The sequence below is a fragment of the Vidua chalybeata genome, chromosome 1 (genome assembly GCF_026979565.1).
Source record: "Vidua chalybeata isolate OUT-0048 chromosome 1, bVidCha1 merged haplotype, whole genome shotgun sequence".
Taxonomy (NCBI): domain Eukaryota; kingdom Metazoa; phylum Chordata; class Aves; order Passeriformes; family Viduidae; genus Vidua; species Vidua chalybeata.
The window spans coordinates 16853571-16869476 of record NC_071530.1 but is presented as its reverse complement, the minus strand read 5'-3'; the positions used below and the strand labels follow the sequence as shown (position 1 = coordinate 16869476).

General features: G+C 37.6%; 1 protein-coding gene across 3 annotated transcripts in view; it reads left to right on the top strand.

Annotated features, from left to right (window-relative positions):
• The window catches only part of MYO3A (myosin IIIA), a 115126-nt gene that overhangs the window by 42552 nt on the left and 56668 nt on the right, over positions 1-15906 (top strand). For all 3 annotated transcript variants that reach the window (XM_053962972.1, XM_053962980.1, XM_053962989.1), the window contains exons 6-9: positions 4222-4298; positions 5544-5689; positions 6638-6703; positions 7100-7255. In XM_053962972.1, coding sequence (XP_053818947.1) covers positions 4222-4298; positions 5544-5689; positions 6638-6703; positions 7100-7255 — 445 coding nt within the window. The remainder of the gene's footprint in view (positions 1-4221; positions 4299-5543; positions 5690-6637; positions 6704-7099; positions 7256-15906) is intronic.

Sequence of the window (15906 nt, the reverse complement as noted above, 5' to 3'; positions counted from 1 at the left end):
TCTTATAGGTCAGAAACTGATTTTTAGTTCTAGACTTAATTTGAGCCCTTATCACTGAGCAGAAGTTCTCATGCATGCTTTTCTCACAACAGCTCACTGTTGTATAGTATTGTATTGAGCTCTATAGTCTCTGTGCCCTTTTTATTTAAAAGTTTACTTTTGGGGTCAGTTTGTAATCCATAAGAAATTTTGAATATTGACATTGTTTCAGAAAGATTCTGAAACATCTCTTGTAAAGTCATTTGTGTCCTTATGGTCTGTTAGTAATATTTTCAATTAAATGTCTTTATGCTTTCTATTAATGATAAGTTGGGAGAAGCTCTTTCATCTCCTTTTACAGTCTTAGTGGGGATTCCACTATATGTGTTTGCATGTAGTTACATACATGGTGTGTTGTGATGTTTGCCATTTGGACTACCAGAATTGCCTTGGTTTCATATTATTCTTTCTCTGTTGTCTTTTGTCATTTTGTAGTATGAAGGAATTGCATAATTGAGGTTTTGCTTCTAATTTTGTATGCATTGCAGCTGTCTGAAATATTCTGTCTGGATGTGTATCATTACACCAATACAACCTGAGATAAGCAAACAAAGAAATCAGTGTAAAGGGTATTAGCAATTACAGAGGAATTGAGTTATAACTCCACCACTGTTGAGAGGGAAGTAGTTACTTCCCTGTCTGCATCCTGACAGGAATAGTGGCTTCTTCTCAAAGTGAAGCTTAAGGTGCTAAAGGAAAACCTGGGACCATTAGGATCTGCTGCCTCCAGATCTACAAAAGAAGGTGCAATTGAGTGACTGATAAAAGACTGACGTCACACCTTTGCGCAAAGAGGTGTGGAAGGAGAGGCCACTTTTCACATCCTACAACAGGGAGCAAAAATGGCAAAACATACCTGCCAGAGAGCTTAAGGGGAATGCAGTGTGAAACACTGCTGCTGTTTCATGTCTGTTTCCCTAGGAGATTAAAAAAAGATTGAGAAATAATTCAAAGCATTTTGGCCTGTTTAGATCTGCAGAGTTAAAGGTGTGAGCCATTTTTGGCTCACTACCTTGAGGAATGATGGAGTTACATGTTCTTAGTCTACAGAAGATCACAGTGAAGATGCTTTGGTAGTGGAGTGTACACTGAAGGCACAAATAAAGAAGGAAGAAATAACTAAAGGAGTGTAAGCCTGTGGGGGTAAGGTCAAGATCGTTATATATGAATGCAGTCTCCCTGCTGTGTGTCAAATGGGAGATTAGTACAACTTACTAGGGCTTGCCATTCCCTCACTAGCATCAGGCACTAAAATGGGCATACTTCTGTCACAGGACATCATCATAAGGGGATGTTGTACAGCCTTCCAGTTGAGATCATAATGTTGTCTGCTCAGGTTGGGCACTGAGAGACAAGTCTTTCCTAATAATAGGGAACTAATTTCTGCCCTGTGGCTTTACTTGCAAGGTTATTTCAATATGCCTGTTTTCACAATGAAAGCCTTGAAAAATACTCATAGTGTAAGTGTCCTGATTTTCAGTTTTTATTAGTAAAATGGTGCCTGAAAAAAAAAAAAGAAGAAATGCAGCTATATGCACAATGTTTTCTTTTTGGTGTGCTTTGGTACTATTAATGCACATATTTATAAAGCTCTTAACTTTCATAAGAAAAAATAATTCATATGTAATAAAACATCTTTTTATGACATATTTTAGATTTTCTTAGGATAATATTTGGCTCATTTTGCAACAAAGCAGTAGTAAATGGGGAGGGGAGGAGCAAGATGGTTTTGTTTGAAAATATGTAGGTTAAAAGAAGTGGCCAGCTATATGCTTGACTGGTTACTGAAATGGTGGAAGAAATGTTACTAAGTGTGGAATTACATCATCTTTCCTCTATACATAGAAAAAGCCCAAGGAAATATCATTTGTCATAAGACCTACACTGCATAATCTAAAATGCCACTTTAATGCTGAGAGCAAAAGGATTAAAAAAAACAACCAAACAAAAAGCACACAAAACCCCCAAGAGCCTAAAGAAAGTGGTGAACAATTCAAATTAAATCAGTTTTTTACTGAAATGAAAGAAGGGTGAGGAGGAAAAAATCTTAAGTTCATTTAATAATTACAGTTTGAAGAGGGGAAAAAACCCAACAGTGCATAGACAGAGAAGATTGAACACATTAATGTACATTTAAATTTTGTTCCTTATCTCTACAGAAGGTTATGATTATTTATAAAATCTGACAGTGGAATCATAAAAATATAGTCAGTGTCTTTCTTTGCCTGCAGATCTGAATCTCATATCCTTGTCAAAGACTGCAAAAAAAAAGAGCTTTGCACAGGGGACTCCCACAACATGGAGGAAGGGAGAGTAGCCTCAGCTCCCTCTGAAATCAAGGATCTCACATATTAATGTCTATTGGCATCCCTGCAGTGGTTTCAGAGGTGAGGTGATGTGTGACATGTTTTTCTGGGAGCCCAGAACAGCCACAGACTGTGAGCCGGAAGCTGGATCTCAGACAACTCCTTGAGATGGCAAAAACAAAGCTCCTGCTTAGCTGAGTAGAAGTAGGATTGATGGACTTTGTGCTAAGACTCACATTGTCCTACTTCCCATGATGCATAACACTGTGTATTGGACTTTCTGCAGACACAAAGAGAGAAAAAGATTGAACTTTCTCAAGGCTGGTTTAGGCTAGAGGGAAGCAGCTGCAGTGGTTGCATTTATCTCAAAGGAACAGGCAGGGTATTCCTTGCAGTCCTTATTTTCAGGTGTTGCGTACTTTTCTGTGAGAGCCAAATGCAGATATTTAATGAATCAGAGCTGAACATATAGCTTTAGAGTGAAAAAACAGATCAAGCTCTCTATGGTTTCTTACCTATACTGAAAATAATCAAACACTGCCCTAACAGAGGTTTAGTTAATATTTCCATTGGATAGTTAATGTGAATTGCTCTTGTTATGAACTGTCTGCAGGTTTTTCAGGAAGAGAAGGTCAAGCATTTTCAAATCAGACAATGCAGAGTTGAAACTAGACAGTGGTGCTCACTGGAGCTTCATGTGTTTCAGAGCAATGAAATAGAACTCACAGAGTGAAACTGAGTTGTTTTACCTTTTAAAGAAAAAGCAGATGTATGTATGAAGGCAAAATAAGTGAGCTCCAGTGTCAGTCAGACTGAGGCTGGAGTATGTGTATGTAGAGCACAGGACCTTTCTGGCCATCCATGGCATCAGCTCTTCAGAATATGCCTCTGGTGGACCTCACTTTAGCTATTACTCAAATCCATAATAGTTTAGGACTTGCTAGCTGAAGGGCTGTTTTTCTCCATGTGTGGACTTCACCATTGTTTGTGACTCATAAATCCATAATAGTTTAGGGCATGCTGGCTGAGGGGCTGGTTTTTTTCCATGTTGTACTTTTCCCTTTGCATGCACTAGAGCTATTTCCAACCAGTACACCCTTGTTTTTTAGGAAGGAAATTGGTGGAAGGCTGCTCAGAATTGTGCTATAGCCCACTTGAATTTCTAATATTTCAGTGTCTTCTAACTCAAAACTGCAAGGAATCATTGAACTTCAGAGTTCACTTTCCAACCCTTGGCCTGAAATAGTTAATTCCCTAAACTACAGCTCATATTGCAAAGCTGATTTACAGGATTGTTGCTTTGAGAATGTGCTTTGAGCATGGAGAGACTTCTGCTTTTGTAAGAAATTTTGAGGTTTCACTGTTTTGTTGTTTCTTTTTTATGGCAGAGCTGTTAAGAGACTAGAATAGTTATCTTTTATAGTGTTAACATTATATATATATATATATATATATATATATATATATATATATATATATATATGTATATATAAAACTAAACAGAGGGCAGTGTCAGTACTGAACATTAGAAGCCGTGGAAGGTACAGCACTTTTCCACTCTCCCTAAGGTGTTTTACTGCTCTCTTGAAACAGGATATAGCAAACGTTTAATTAACCAGTCAAAATATATGGAGTCAGATTACTAATCAAACGCTCATTTGGGACTAAGTCCCAGTCCTGCTGAAGCCACTGGAAGAAAGAATGCGGAGAACCTTTCAGGACTGGGCCTCTCTTTCCAGAGAACTGGAAAGATGTATCTGAGATTCACCTGTGCAGGAAGTTGTAGCATGACAAGACGAGGATGCCACCCTTCAGAAGGGCTGTCTTGGATGGAAACAGCCACTGCTCTGATGATAGCTTCCCCTCGTTCTTCCAGGTGTGTCTGCTCAGCTGACCAGCACTCGTCTCCGTCGGAACACCTCCGTGGGCACCCCATTCTGGATGGCTCCAGAGGTCAGGTTTCAAAACATTTTGTCACTGGTACTCGAGCTGCTGTATTCTGCATTTCTGCTCTTTGTCTTTCTTCCTGGTCCTTTCACCAAATGAAACAGCAATGTCCTTGAAAAAAAGTGTTTTAAACCTTTCTGTCTTACATGTTTGCAAGAATTAAGTTAAAATGAGGTTTGTTTTTGAAATTACAAGATTAGGGACAGGGAGCAAGACTCTGAAATGTATAGTAAAATGTTGAAGAATAGAGTACTACTATTGATACTTTCCAGCCTTTCAAGCTCTGAAACTATAGCTATCTCCCAGTGGATGGAAGGACCCCAGGATGGTACTGTGACACATTATAGCCTCTATTTTTTTGACTTCTGCACCTGGAATGTTTTTAATACTATAGATCCATACTTGCTTCAGCAAGAAATGGAAAAGGTTATTATGAATGAAGAAGATGCACTATGATTCTGTGGAGGTTTTTCCTAACTGAAATTGAAGCATATAAAAATACATTTTAAGATGAGACAGGAAAAATATTTCCCTATAAATAAGCTTATCTACTTAGAGTATTTGTGTGCACACAAACACATGCAAGTACATCTGTTTATAGCACATGAAACTACTCTGTTTATACATATTTATTTTTATCAACACATTCTGTTCATACACATAGATCTAGCCATATAACTAGTGGCATACATGTTGGTTTAGATCTGCAGCTAATGGGATGAAAACTTCTAGATTCATCCAGCATTACGGATGAGCTGAAATGTATTTGAAGGTAAATACTTTGCTGTGATCTAATGAATTTTGTCCAGATCCACTTGATCTGGAAATGGGCTGATTTGGTTGAATAAGGACCCAGTAAGAGATAGTAAATCCAGCTTCTGCTTTCCTGATTGTTTTACTTCATAGAGAGAGCAGTATACTTACAATAATACTTAGCAAGAATAATCCATATAAAGAGTTGTAGAGTTCCTGAGTTTCCTTCTACTTCCTCAGTTGTGGGATGCAATTTATTCAACTGAAATAGCCATGAATTTGTACCCTTTCTCCAAATTAGAGATCATCTGCCCAGAGAATGTGGTGTTCATGGACACCTGCTTCCTCTAGTTTAAATATTCAGGGGGTTTCAGCAATTGGATGGGTGCTTTAGCTTTCTAAATGTGTGCATATCTGTTTATCTGTAAGAGATTCTGCCAACTGTGGATGTGCTCTTAAATGTGGACATTTAACCATCCCTGTCTTTTACTCCAACAGGTGATTGCCTGTGAGCAGCAGCTAGATAGCTCCTATGATGCTAGATGTGATGCATGGTCACTGGGTATTACTGCAATAGAGTTGGGAGATGGAGATCCACCCCTTGCTGATTTGCACCCCATGAGGGCACTCTTCAAAATACCAAGGTAATAGCTTGATTTGTTTGGTTTTTGGTGGGTTAAAGACTGAACTTTTTCCTTAAAGTTTGCTTTCCAAAAGTTTTTGCTTCCCAAAAGTTTGCTTTCTTCAAACTTAGACTTTTCTTTATTTTATTTATACGAGAAGGTAGGTTTAAAATACTTTGCCCACCTTTCTGCCCTGGAGCAAATATACAATCAATACCCTTTCGTTCCTTTAAGTAAAACCTGAGAGCGATAGAGTAAACATTAAGCAGCACTTGAAGAAAAGCAGTTATGGTTGATTGAAAAGAGACAGTAAGGGACCTTGTCTCTTGGCTGGTCATTCCTTTTGTCTTCACGACCATACTCAGTGAAAATGGCATCTCTGAATGGAAAAAAACTGTCAAGACCATTTCAACTAAATTAACACCTAGAGTAAACAGCTCTAACAATAGAAAAGAAAGCAGTATATCCATTTACAATAGATCTACATTTAAACCTTCACTTTCGATTATCTTCTGAGGAATGAGGAATAATTAATAAAGAACCAATTCCTTTGGACACTTTGTTCAGCAAGTTGATGAATTCAGTTCTTCTGAGAAAACTTAAAATATAATTGCTTTTTAAAATTTCTTCTAAGTATATTGTTTCAGGCTTGAAAAAAGGAACTTGCCATTACAAGTGAATAGTGATTAATGGGTTCTTAGTTTAATTTCTTTTTATTGATTTGATTGAAAAAAATCACAGTGATTCTTAGCTACATTTGGTAAATTATATTAATGCTATTTCTCCTTATTAGTTATGTAAAGGAGGAGAACCAGTGAGGCATTGCATCATCTACCCATGCTCCTTTTACCAGTGGAAATCAATATCTTTTTTCGGTGGCATTCTAAAACTCATTACTCAGACTGCCTTCACACATTGTTTTTGTCAAGTGAGTAGCTTATTAACTTATCAGCGCACTGACCTTTGCAGGAATCCTCCTCCAACGCTACAGCAGCCTGAACTGTGGTCACCTGAATTCAATGACTTCATTAACAAGTGAGTAACAACTGAGACCACTCTGGTTGAATATGGAACGTGTGTAAATGTCTTGTGTAAAAGGGGTTTTGTAGAAGTCTGTTGCAACTAATACTCTCCCTTAAAAGGCTAGTTAGTAAATCCAGTTTGACTTCCAAGTGAGGCTCTGTATTTAAAACATGAAATAGCATTTCAACACCCTTGAGATTTTCTAAGTTAAAGAATATTTAGTTTTAAAATGTAATAATTTAACTTTTTGGACTCATCAGTTCTGTGAAGTTGTATCAGTTTTCAGTGCAGAGCTGTTTTGATTAAGACAGATACATTTATTATGGAGGCATGAATGAACTCCAGACAAGCATTTCAAAACTTAACTGCGAACCCTCAATGATCATATGTTTTTTTCTGCCAGCACAGGTGCTTGACTAAAGATTATGAGAAGCGTCCAACAGTATCTACTCTTTTGCAGCATGATTTTATTAAGCAAATTGAAGGAAAAGAAAACGTGCTACAAAGGCAACTCATGGAATTTATTGATGTTCATCAGCAAATGGGAGTCACTGAAAAGGCAAGGTAAAAGTAGCTAAAGAGTGGACCAGTTGGGTCAATTTTGATACTTCCCCTGTTTCAGAATGACTAGCACTCAGAGAAAGATTCAACCCTTATAACTTTAGATGGCAAAAAAACAGAAAGCTTAATATTTGGGATCCCCTGTACTGCCAGTCGAAAGAGAGAGGCATCATGATTCACACAGGGGATGAAACAATCTTTAGAAGTGCCTTCTCTTTCTTCTGTGTCTCAAGATATAGTCTTAGACCCCAGCTTTTAGAAAGCTAAGGTTAGGTGAAATTAATGTTTGGTATTTTCATATGTTTGCATGGTCAGCTAATGTTTAGTTTGAGCAAGTGTGCTAAAGCCAGCTAGTCAGGTTCCTGCTGGAATTGGATGTTTCTGACTGAAATAAATGATAGTCCTAACAGACTGTTTTGCAAACTTCATATCTTATGTCTTCTTGAATGGAAACTTTCTTTCTTTTAAGTGATATCAATTCTAAACAAATCACTTTACACCTGATGGCATTTATTTAAAATACTTAAAAATGTCTTGGCTCACTTTTACAATTGAAAAAACTCCATATAATATACTCATGTATCAGATGTGAAATGTTGTAGAATAGTATTGAAGTACTACTGGTATGACTGCTCCTGCTTCAAGGAAAAGCATGGTGCTTTTACTTTTTTTTTAATAGAACATGAAATTTAAAAGACATTTTAGCATTATTATCTATGTGGAAAAAGCTTGTTAAAATCTGCCACATTTCCTTTCACACATTTCAAGTAACAATATATACAGCAGTCTTCAGTTCCAGTTCTGGAGAATTTTCTATTTACTCTATGCTTTGAAGATAATAGTAAAAATATATTTCTAAATAATAATGATATTGAAGTTTTTTCAACTTTAATTGGATATGGGAGGAATAGTGCTTTCTCTTTTCTGACTTTGCAGTATAAAACTATGCATTTGGTTTCCATTTAAGCTTCAGACTGGATTTATATGTCTAGATATTGCAGACTTGACATTTGCTTAATCCAGAAAGATTCTTGAATACAAATAAGCTTATTGGATGTCAGTGCTGAGCACTAAACCAGCAACATAATCCAGGCTTTAAATAGCATTTATTTATAAATCACAGGGAGATGATATGTGGTAAAATAAGTCCAAACTATGAGATTATATGAATTGAAATATTGTTAACACTTGTGATATTAGTCTTTTTAAAGCCTAAATAATTTTGAAAAAAATCAAGCATCCAGTCAATCAGCTATTGTGATTTTTTAACCAAATTTAGAGAACTCACATTTGTTTCCATATTCTTTTTTTTTCCAAATCCTTTATTTTTTTCATGTAAATGCTGCATAAAGCAAACTACATGAACTTTTTTTGTTTTCTGTACAATACAAACATAAAGAAGGTGGCCCAATTTACATGTGTACAGAGCAGTCAGGTGGCACAAGAACAGGATGATCTACTGGTATTTTCTCTGTCCTGTTTAAACTGTGTTTTATAAGCTGATGGCTCTTCATTAGAATTTAACGGAATATATTACCATGTGATGAAGTTACTTATGCTTTTATAGTTGATCAAGTGTAACTTTTATGTCAAATTTCACAAAGGAAAACAGAATTTTCTCTTTCAAAATAATAATTAAAAAACCCCCATAGTTTCTTATTTGAATCTGTGCAAAAAATGTAGTTATTTAATTCAGAGTGTAATTTAAATGGTAGGGTTAAACTGAGCAAAGCCCATATTTCTGTTTAGCGGTTTAAAATACTAACAAGTAGTATTTCTAACCTAAATGATTTTGTGATTTTGTAATTTTGTGAAATACGCTGTATGACTGACTACAGAACAGCATTTGAAGTTTTTTTCTGCTGTCAGTGATAAGAGATTATGCAAAGATCTTTAAATTCAGTAGTTATGCTTTTTAAAAAGTCTTTTATTACTAATCATATGTATCTTCTGACCTTTAATTTGCACAAAGCAAATGGTGTTAAAAGCAATATCTGTACAGAAGTACCATGTAAGTCTGATTTAGAATCAAGACATAAGTGTTATAGTGACAAGTCCCCTGGAAGAGACGCTCTTTTCTTGTTTATGCTATTCTAGCACTGTTTTACACTGATGCGTTAGGGTCCTACTGTGAAATTTCTGAACTTTCAGTGGTTGCTGGCAACTTTTCTTGTAAAACGTCTTCCTGATCTCGAGCTCACAGTCTCTCAGTCCCTAATTTGAAGGCATAACTCTCCTCCTTGACAATGGCAGTGACAGTGGGAGGCAGGTAGTTTAAAGGATTAAAGATCTTTTCCTTCTACTGAGAGAAGAAATCTTGCTACCTGTATTGTGTTGTATAAACGGGCATTGGAATATAAAGTCAATAAAACTTGGTAATATTGAGTTAAAGCTGAAAATTAGGAATCCGGTTATTTTCTTTGAATGTGTTTACTCTCCTCATCAAATTTTACTTCATTAATTGCAGTTTTGTATTTCAAAAGAAAAAAAATTAATAGCTGAGGTCCAGCCACTAGGTTTTATTGGCTGCACTATTTCTGTTTTCACTCAAAATCAAGTCACCTTCTTAGCCCATTGGGCTGAGGTGCTATTTGGTTTTGACTGCTTTCTGCAGCAGGAGTCTGTTGATGTGCTTGTGATCTTACCTTGCTGTTTGCTGAATATGCCATTGATAGAGTTCAAAAAGAAAAGCTCACTACTTTATGTCATGTTCTCATGGGTTTTTTGCAGAGGGCCTTACCCTCAGATCAGGTCCTTGTGCACTGTGTGTACTCAGGAAGGGTGTGTAATCTCTAGGCACAGAGTGAAGCCACCCTGAAGTCTCTCCCATTGGCACCATTGTTCCTGAGGTATTTTCCAACACTGAGGAGTCACCGAGTCATGAGGGCCCTCAGAACCTTCCCAGTGTTGTTATTCTAGTGAAGAGAAACCAAGGTTTAGGTCTTGCATTGTACTGCATCCTCTCAAGAGGTGGAAAAATAGTAACAACGGGAGGAAGAGAGCCCACCAACCACCTGACTAACCAGAGAAATTTCAATTAACACTGATAAAACTTTAGATGGCAATGTGCTACAGCCTGTCTCCAGGTTTAATCAAAGTCATAGAAGGTAATAGTGGTTTTTCAGTAGCCTTTGAGCAGTGTTGTAGCACTAGAATATCTTGTGCTACTCAAGACTCAAAAAAGCATGAGTATTAACAATGATCTTCATTCAAAATTCCACTTTTTACTTTGAGCAAATGCAGTACATTTTTCTCTAAAATCATCATTTTTTTATGCTAAAAATATCTATTGGCAACTTAACCTTTCCTAGCTCAGAACTCAGGCTGAAATGACAATGGGAATAGCAGGAGAAAATATCCCTTGATACGTTAACATTTTCCCATAGCATCTTTAAAATCTGCTGCTGAGAATGATATATGAGCTATATATCAAATATGCTATATGAGATATACTATATGGGCTAAAATCACATTAGAGAAGATGTGAAGCAGGCAAAGTTGCATACTAAGTGCAATTAATTTTGGTGGGTTTTTTGTGAGGAAAGTCACTTGCAGGACAGGGGCCCTGAGCTTGACAAGGGCTTTCAGTATAGCAGTATAGTTATATTTATAGTTATATATATTATTTATGTATTTATATATAGCTATATTTATAGTTAAAATATATAATTAGTGATGAAAATAGTTATTAAAAATGAGTACTGCAGTATATACTCCAAAACAGTTCTAAAAATACACTTCTTGCTAGGCCAAAAGAGGGAAAAAATCCCTGCATTGTAAAGAATTTTACTCTGCAACAGAAATAGCTGCCTTTGGCATAACCTTCAGAACTGTCGCATCTACACCTGACAGTCAGGCTTGTAAGACTTTTATCTTGAATTGTTTGGCTGTCTTCTTCTTGACTGCTTTTACAATAATCTCTGTGGAAACATGCAATGATTAGTACATTGTGTATTTCCTGGGAATTGTGAGTCATTCCAGAAATGAGCTGTACATACAAGGGGTATTCAATGCACCTAGATTTCAGCAAATTACTCTGGTCCCCAGATTAAAAGTTATCTTTAGATACTCTCTGAGTAATTATGGGAAAGAGACCTATTCTACTGCAAAATGATGCAAAGTTTTGGGTGAGCTGAATTACTTTCTTAGGCGTTTGTCCTCCTGTATTGGCCTTATAAGGTTGGCACTGAAATCAGTAACAGAATACTAAACAGTTGCTCTGTTAAACTGTTTGAAAAGGCCAGGGAGATAATTTCATAGAAGTTCATGTACAAAATGCACAAAGGTGGTTGTAAATTTATTGACCCCTATTAAAAGCAGAGAGTACCATAAAGTTTCCTTTTGTGACTTTTCCTGATTGCACAGACTTGTGTCACCCATTTTCTATGTTCACTCTGTCCCAGTCTCTCTGACTCATGCTACCAATGGAAAGCAGCTGACAGCAATCCTTCAAGCTCAGCTCTGCAGGACAGGCTGTAGGAGAGGATGGGAGATCACCATGCTGGCTTGACAAAGACAATATGAGGAGCAGTACAAGACAGTACACAGAGAGTCCAGTGCTGACAGGCCAAGGTCTCCAGATGATATCTGAATGGGAGTAGTGGCTGAAATGGTGGGCTTTGGAATTCCAGTTCAATCTTTGATCCCTTCAGGCCAGTTCTTCCTCTCCTGGAACTCAGTGTGACCTTTGTTATATCAAGAAGTGTGTGCTTCTGCATTGAGGACACTCCTACGTTGGAGGGCTGGCTGTGCTGCAAAATTCTTTCAGGCTATAGAAGCAGTAGGGAGTTCTGGGAACAAAGGCCTTAGAATAATCTGATCTTCAGTCCCATAGCTAAAACATATCTCTATGTTCTTCTGTATAACACAATGGACAACAGCAATGCCTGAAGGAAGAATAGTTTACCTTCTAAAGAAAACAGGAGGAAGATGTTCCTCCTGCACTCAGAATTCCTCAGGAAAAATGCCCTGCAAGTGGTACTGTACTGTTGTGCCAGTCCACTTGCTCAGCAGCTCATTTCTCCTGAAGGTGGGACACTTCAGCAGGCATTTCGTACCCATGGAGCTTCCCCTTTATCATCTCAATATGGCTCTGAGCACAGTGTGTTGGCCTGACTCATGAGGAGCTAATCCCAAAGAGTCCTTTTAGAGAGCTCCTATTTCCTCAGTTAAGAACACATACTTCCCCCTGAAATTTGTCAGGGATACAGCTGTTTCTTGAGGCTGTTGTGAAGGAATAATAATCTGCTTTATTTACAGGTCATGGAAAAGCAGCACAAGCTTTGTCAAACAGATTGTGCAGAGCTGGGCACAGGCCACCTCTGAATCAAAAGCCCCATAGCTCTGCAGGGCAACAGTGTGCTCTCAGAAACATTGCATGAGCTGCAGCACAGCTCCCTGAGACTGCAGCCTGTAGTCTCAGTGCTGTCAGTCATTTAAATACAGAGGGGAACACAGGTTTGTCTTCAAAGCATTGTGCAGATGCAGCTGGAGACTTATCACTGAAGTGCTACACTTTCTAAGTCAGGTACAGATATTTCATAGATAGCAGACCGTAGTTTTATTTAAGCAGATTTCAAAAGATATATCTGTGAAGAAAAAAAACCCCTGATTTTAAGTGTGAATTAATAGTGCTTTGTTCAGCCTCCAGAGAAATAGAATCACCAGCAATGACAGATCCTGTAGAGGTTTCTCTGTGTTGCCTCTTTGTCATTTTACTACTGTTTGTAACTTCTGGGAGGTGTACAGCTGTTTCCACCTTCACCTTACAAAAACTTCATTATTTTTAGTTTCTTCTTTACACTCAGACTAAGGCCAACCCTTTTCCTGTCGCTTCTTAGTCTGTAGATGATTCTCCAACGAGTTTAGGCAGAGAGTTCAGCAGGGCATCATGAGTCACACTTTCCTTTTCATGGTATTTTTGGAACTATCAGAAATCTTTTAAATATATTCTGACAATTTGAAGAAGAAAAGCTGTGGTTGCCTCATTTTGATTTAACTGAATCTTGAAAGATAAGTAGGGGGAGGGGAGCACTGAGAGTGCACAGAAACAATGCTGCCTTGACTCATTTTCTTGTCCTTACTGCATTGAAGTTTCTGGCCTTTAGCTGCCTGAATTGCTTGTTGGGCATGCTTGTAAAATCCAATGCCTCCAATATATTTTTGAGCAGAGCAGAGATGCATGGTTATTTCAGTTCACAATGTCTATGTGCATGATCTTAATGAAACTTCAGCACTGATGTCAACAGCACTGATGTGGGTTTTTTTGAGTGGTTGGAGTGAAGCAGTATAACTGCCCTTGAGGGGTCTGTGCCCTTTGACAGTAAAGTGGAAAAATATTGTGTTCTGCAAATCTGCCACTCTTATGTACTCTGGAGAATGGAGAATATAATCTAGTCCAACAAGAGCTAGTGTTCTCATAATGTCAGCTGAAGAGGATTACAGGAGGATCGATTTTATGTAATTAAACTTCCCTGGCATACACAGAGATCTGTTTCCTTAAAAGAAAAAAAAAAAAAAATGAAAAAAGAAAAATGTCCATGACTGGAGCATTCTCCTACCTTCCTGCACAGCAACTGTTAGTTTCTTACATTAAATGAAAAATGTTAATTGAAGCTAATCCTGGGAAATACCACTCTCTCACTGATATGCAGTAACATTTAAGGATCTAACATATTAAAAAAAAAAAAAATGTGTTCAATGTCTAACAGTTCCAGCAGAAGTGGAAAGCAAAGCTTGACAGATGCTTTTTTTGGGGTTTTTCTTCAGCAATGGAAAAAAATAGAACAGTAGAGCTTGACATAGTCCTGCAATTGCCACATCTTTCCCTTGTGTGCATATTGATAACTCTCTCTCAAAGTCACACTGATATTAGATGCATCTTCTGAACACAAAATGACCTTCATACAGGTACAGAGGACAAAACATTTCAGCTGTCCAAATTTAACTTTTTTCAAATGAAACTTTTACAAAGAGGTATAAATAGGAGTGTGAATTATAGAGGGGATGGATTTCTATTGAGAGGGTAGGATATTGTCTGCACCTCTGATTTTGGATTCAGTAATGTCCTTTAGCTGCTAACTGCAAATCAAACAGCAGATTATGCAAGGCTGAGGAGTTAAATTAAATCTTTATATTACCACCTCCTCTTTAATACAACCTGGGGGTACATGCTACCAAAAGTGGTCTCATACTGTTGTTGCAAGGACAATACTATCAGGACAGCTCTCCTGGTAAAACTGGATTACAAAGGAATGAGAGGAATAGGTCAAACCTAGGATAATGTAGATCCTGTCAGTCCTTTGGTTCATTTTGCTTTCTGGTCACTTAGCCTCCTCACTGTGGATACTGTGCTGCGATTTTTGGCACAGAAACTGTGAAACTATCATAGCTCTTGCAAGGAAGTCTTGTATATTTGTGTCTTGATATTAAAGTTGCAGAATTAGTCAGCTGTGGGTGTGAAGCTCCTGCCTTTACATTGTGGACAATTAAAAAACTCTAGTGGTACCTGTATAAAGAAGGAAGAAACTGGCACCAGGATGAGGACAGGCCATTCTGTCATTCTCAGGAAATGATTGTTAGAGACAAGAGAAATTGAAAGAAGTGATAGATGAAGTGCACTCCTGTCTGGATTTCCATCATCCAGATTGTGAGTGCACTTACAGTTTGGGGGGCATCATTTGCCTGTTTCTTCCAGTCCCTTTTCAGTCCTGGCAGTTAGTTATTGCACCAAGTTGGTGCCTGCTTGAGTGTCTGCACCTACATCCCTCGTCACTGCACAGCCAGCATGACCTGAAGCAGCACTCATGAACTAGGTGATGTTCATGGAACAGGTACAGCCCATTAAATATGCAGCTTTCCCTATCTGTGTGATGCTCACACACTCTAACTTTCCATCTTGGTGAGACTACACTCTTTCTTCTGTCATCTGTTCACTGTATATCAGAATTCTTGCCTGTGTAGAAAACACCTGTCTGCTTTTACCTATGCCATATATCCAAATATCAAAATTAAATAAAGATTTCCCTGGTCTTGTCTGGGATCAAGGTAGAGTGAGTGTTGTGCTTCACACAACAGTTTCCTGGTTGTCTCAGTTTACCAGGGTAAATGTTCCTTGTGTTTGAGAGGTGCCTTCCCACCAGTGGCATCAAAGGGAGTAAGGTCACATCAGGAGATCAGATTTACTTAATAGTTTTTCTATGCTTGTGCCTTATTACATATCTGAGCTTGATTTAGTTTGTGAACTCTGCTGTTACTTATCCAGTTTCCCTTTTCGTTATTTTCCCTCATCTCATAAAACAAGTATAACTAATATGAATTGTAAACCTTGCATTCTCTGCTGTATTTGCTCTATTTAGCAATGCCTTTACTCTTGGATAAAGAATGATCCAAGTCTCTGGGAATTTCTTGCTAATTAAAATAAGGCTGCATAAAGTTTGGTTTATGGTTTGATTGAAGGAGAAAAGAAATCTAAGACAAATTAAACATTAAACTTGAAGTTTAACCCTGATAAGAAAGATATTTGAAATTTTGTTTCCTTCTCATGTATGACTTTTTCTCGTAGAGAGTCCAAGAAAATTTGGTCAAGATGTATTTCGCTTACCCCAGTGGTTCTGTAGCACTTTGCTCTATAGTGTCGTCATCTCAGCCAGACT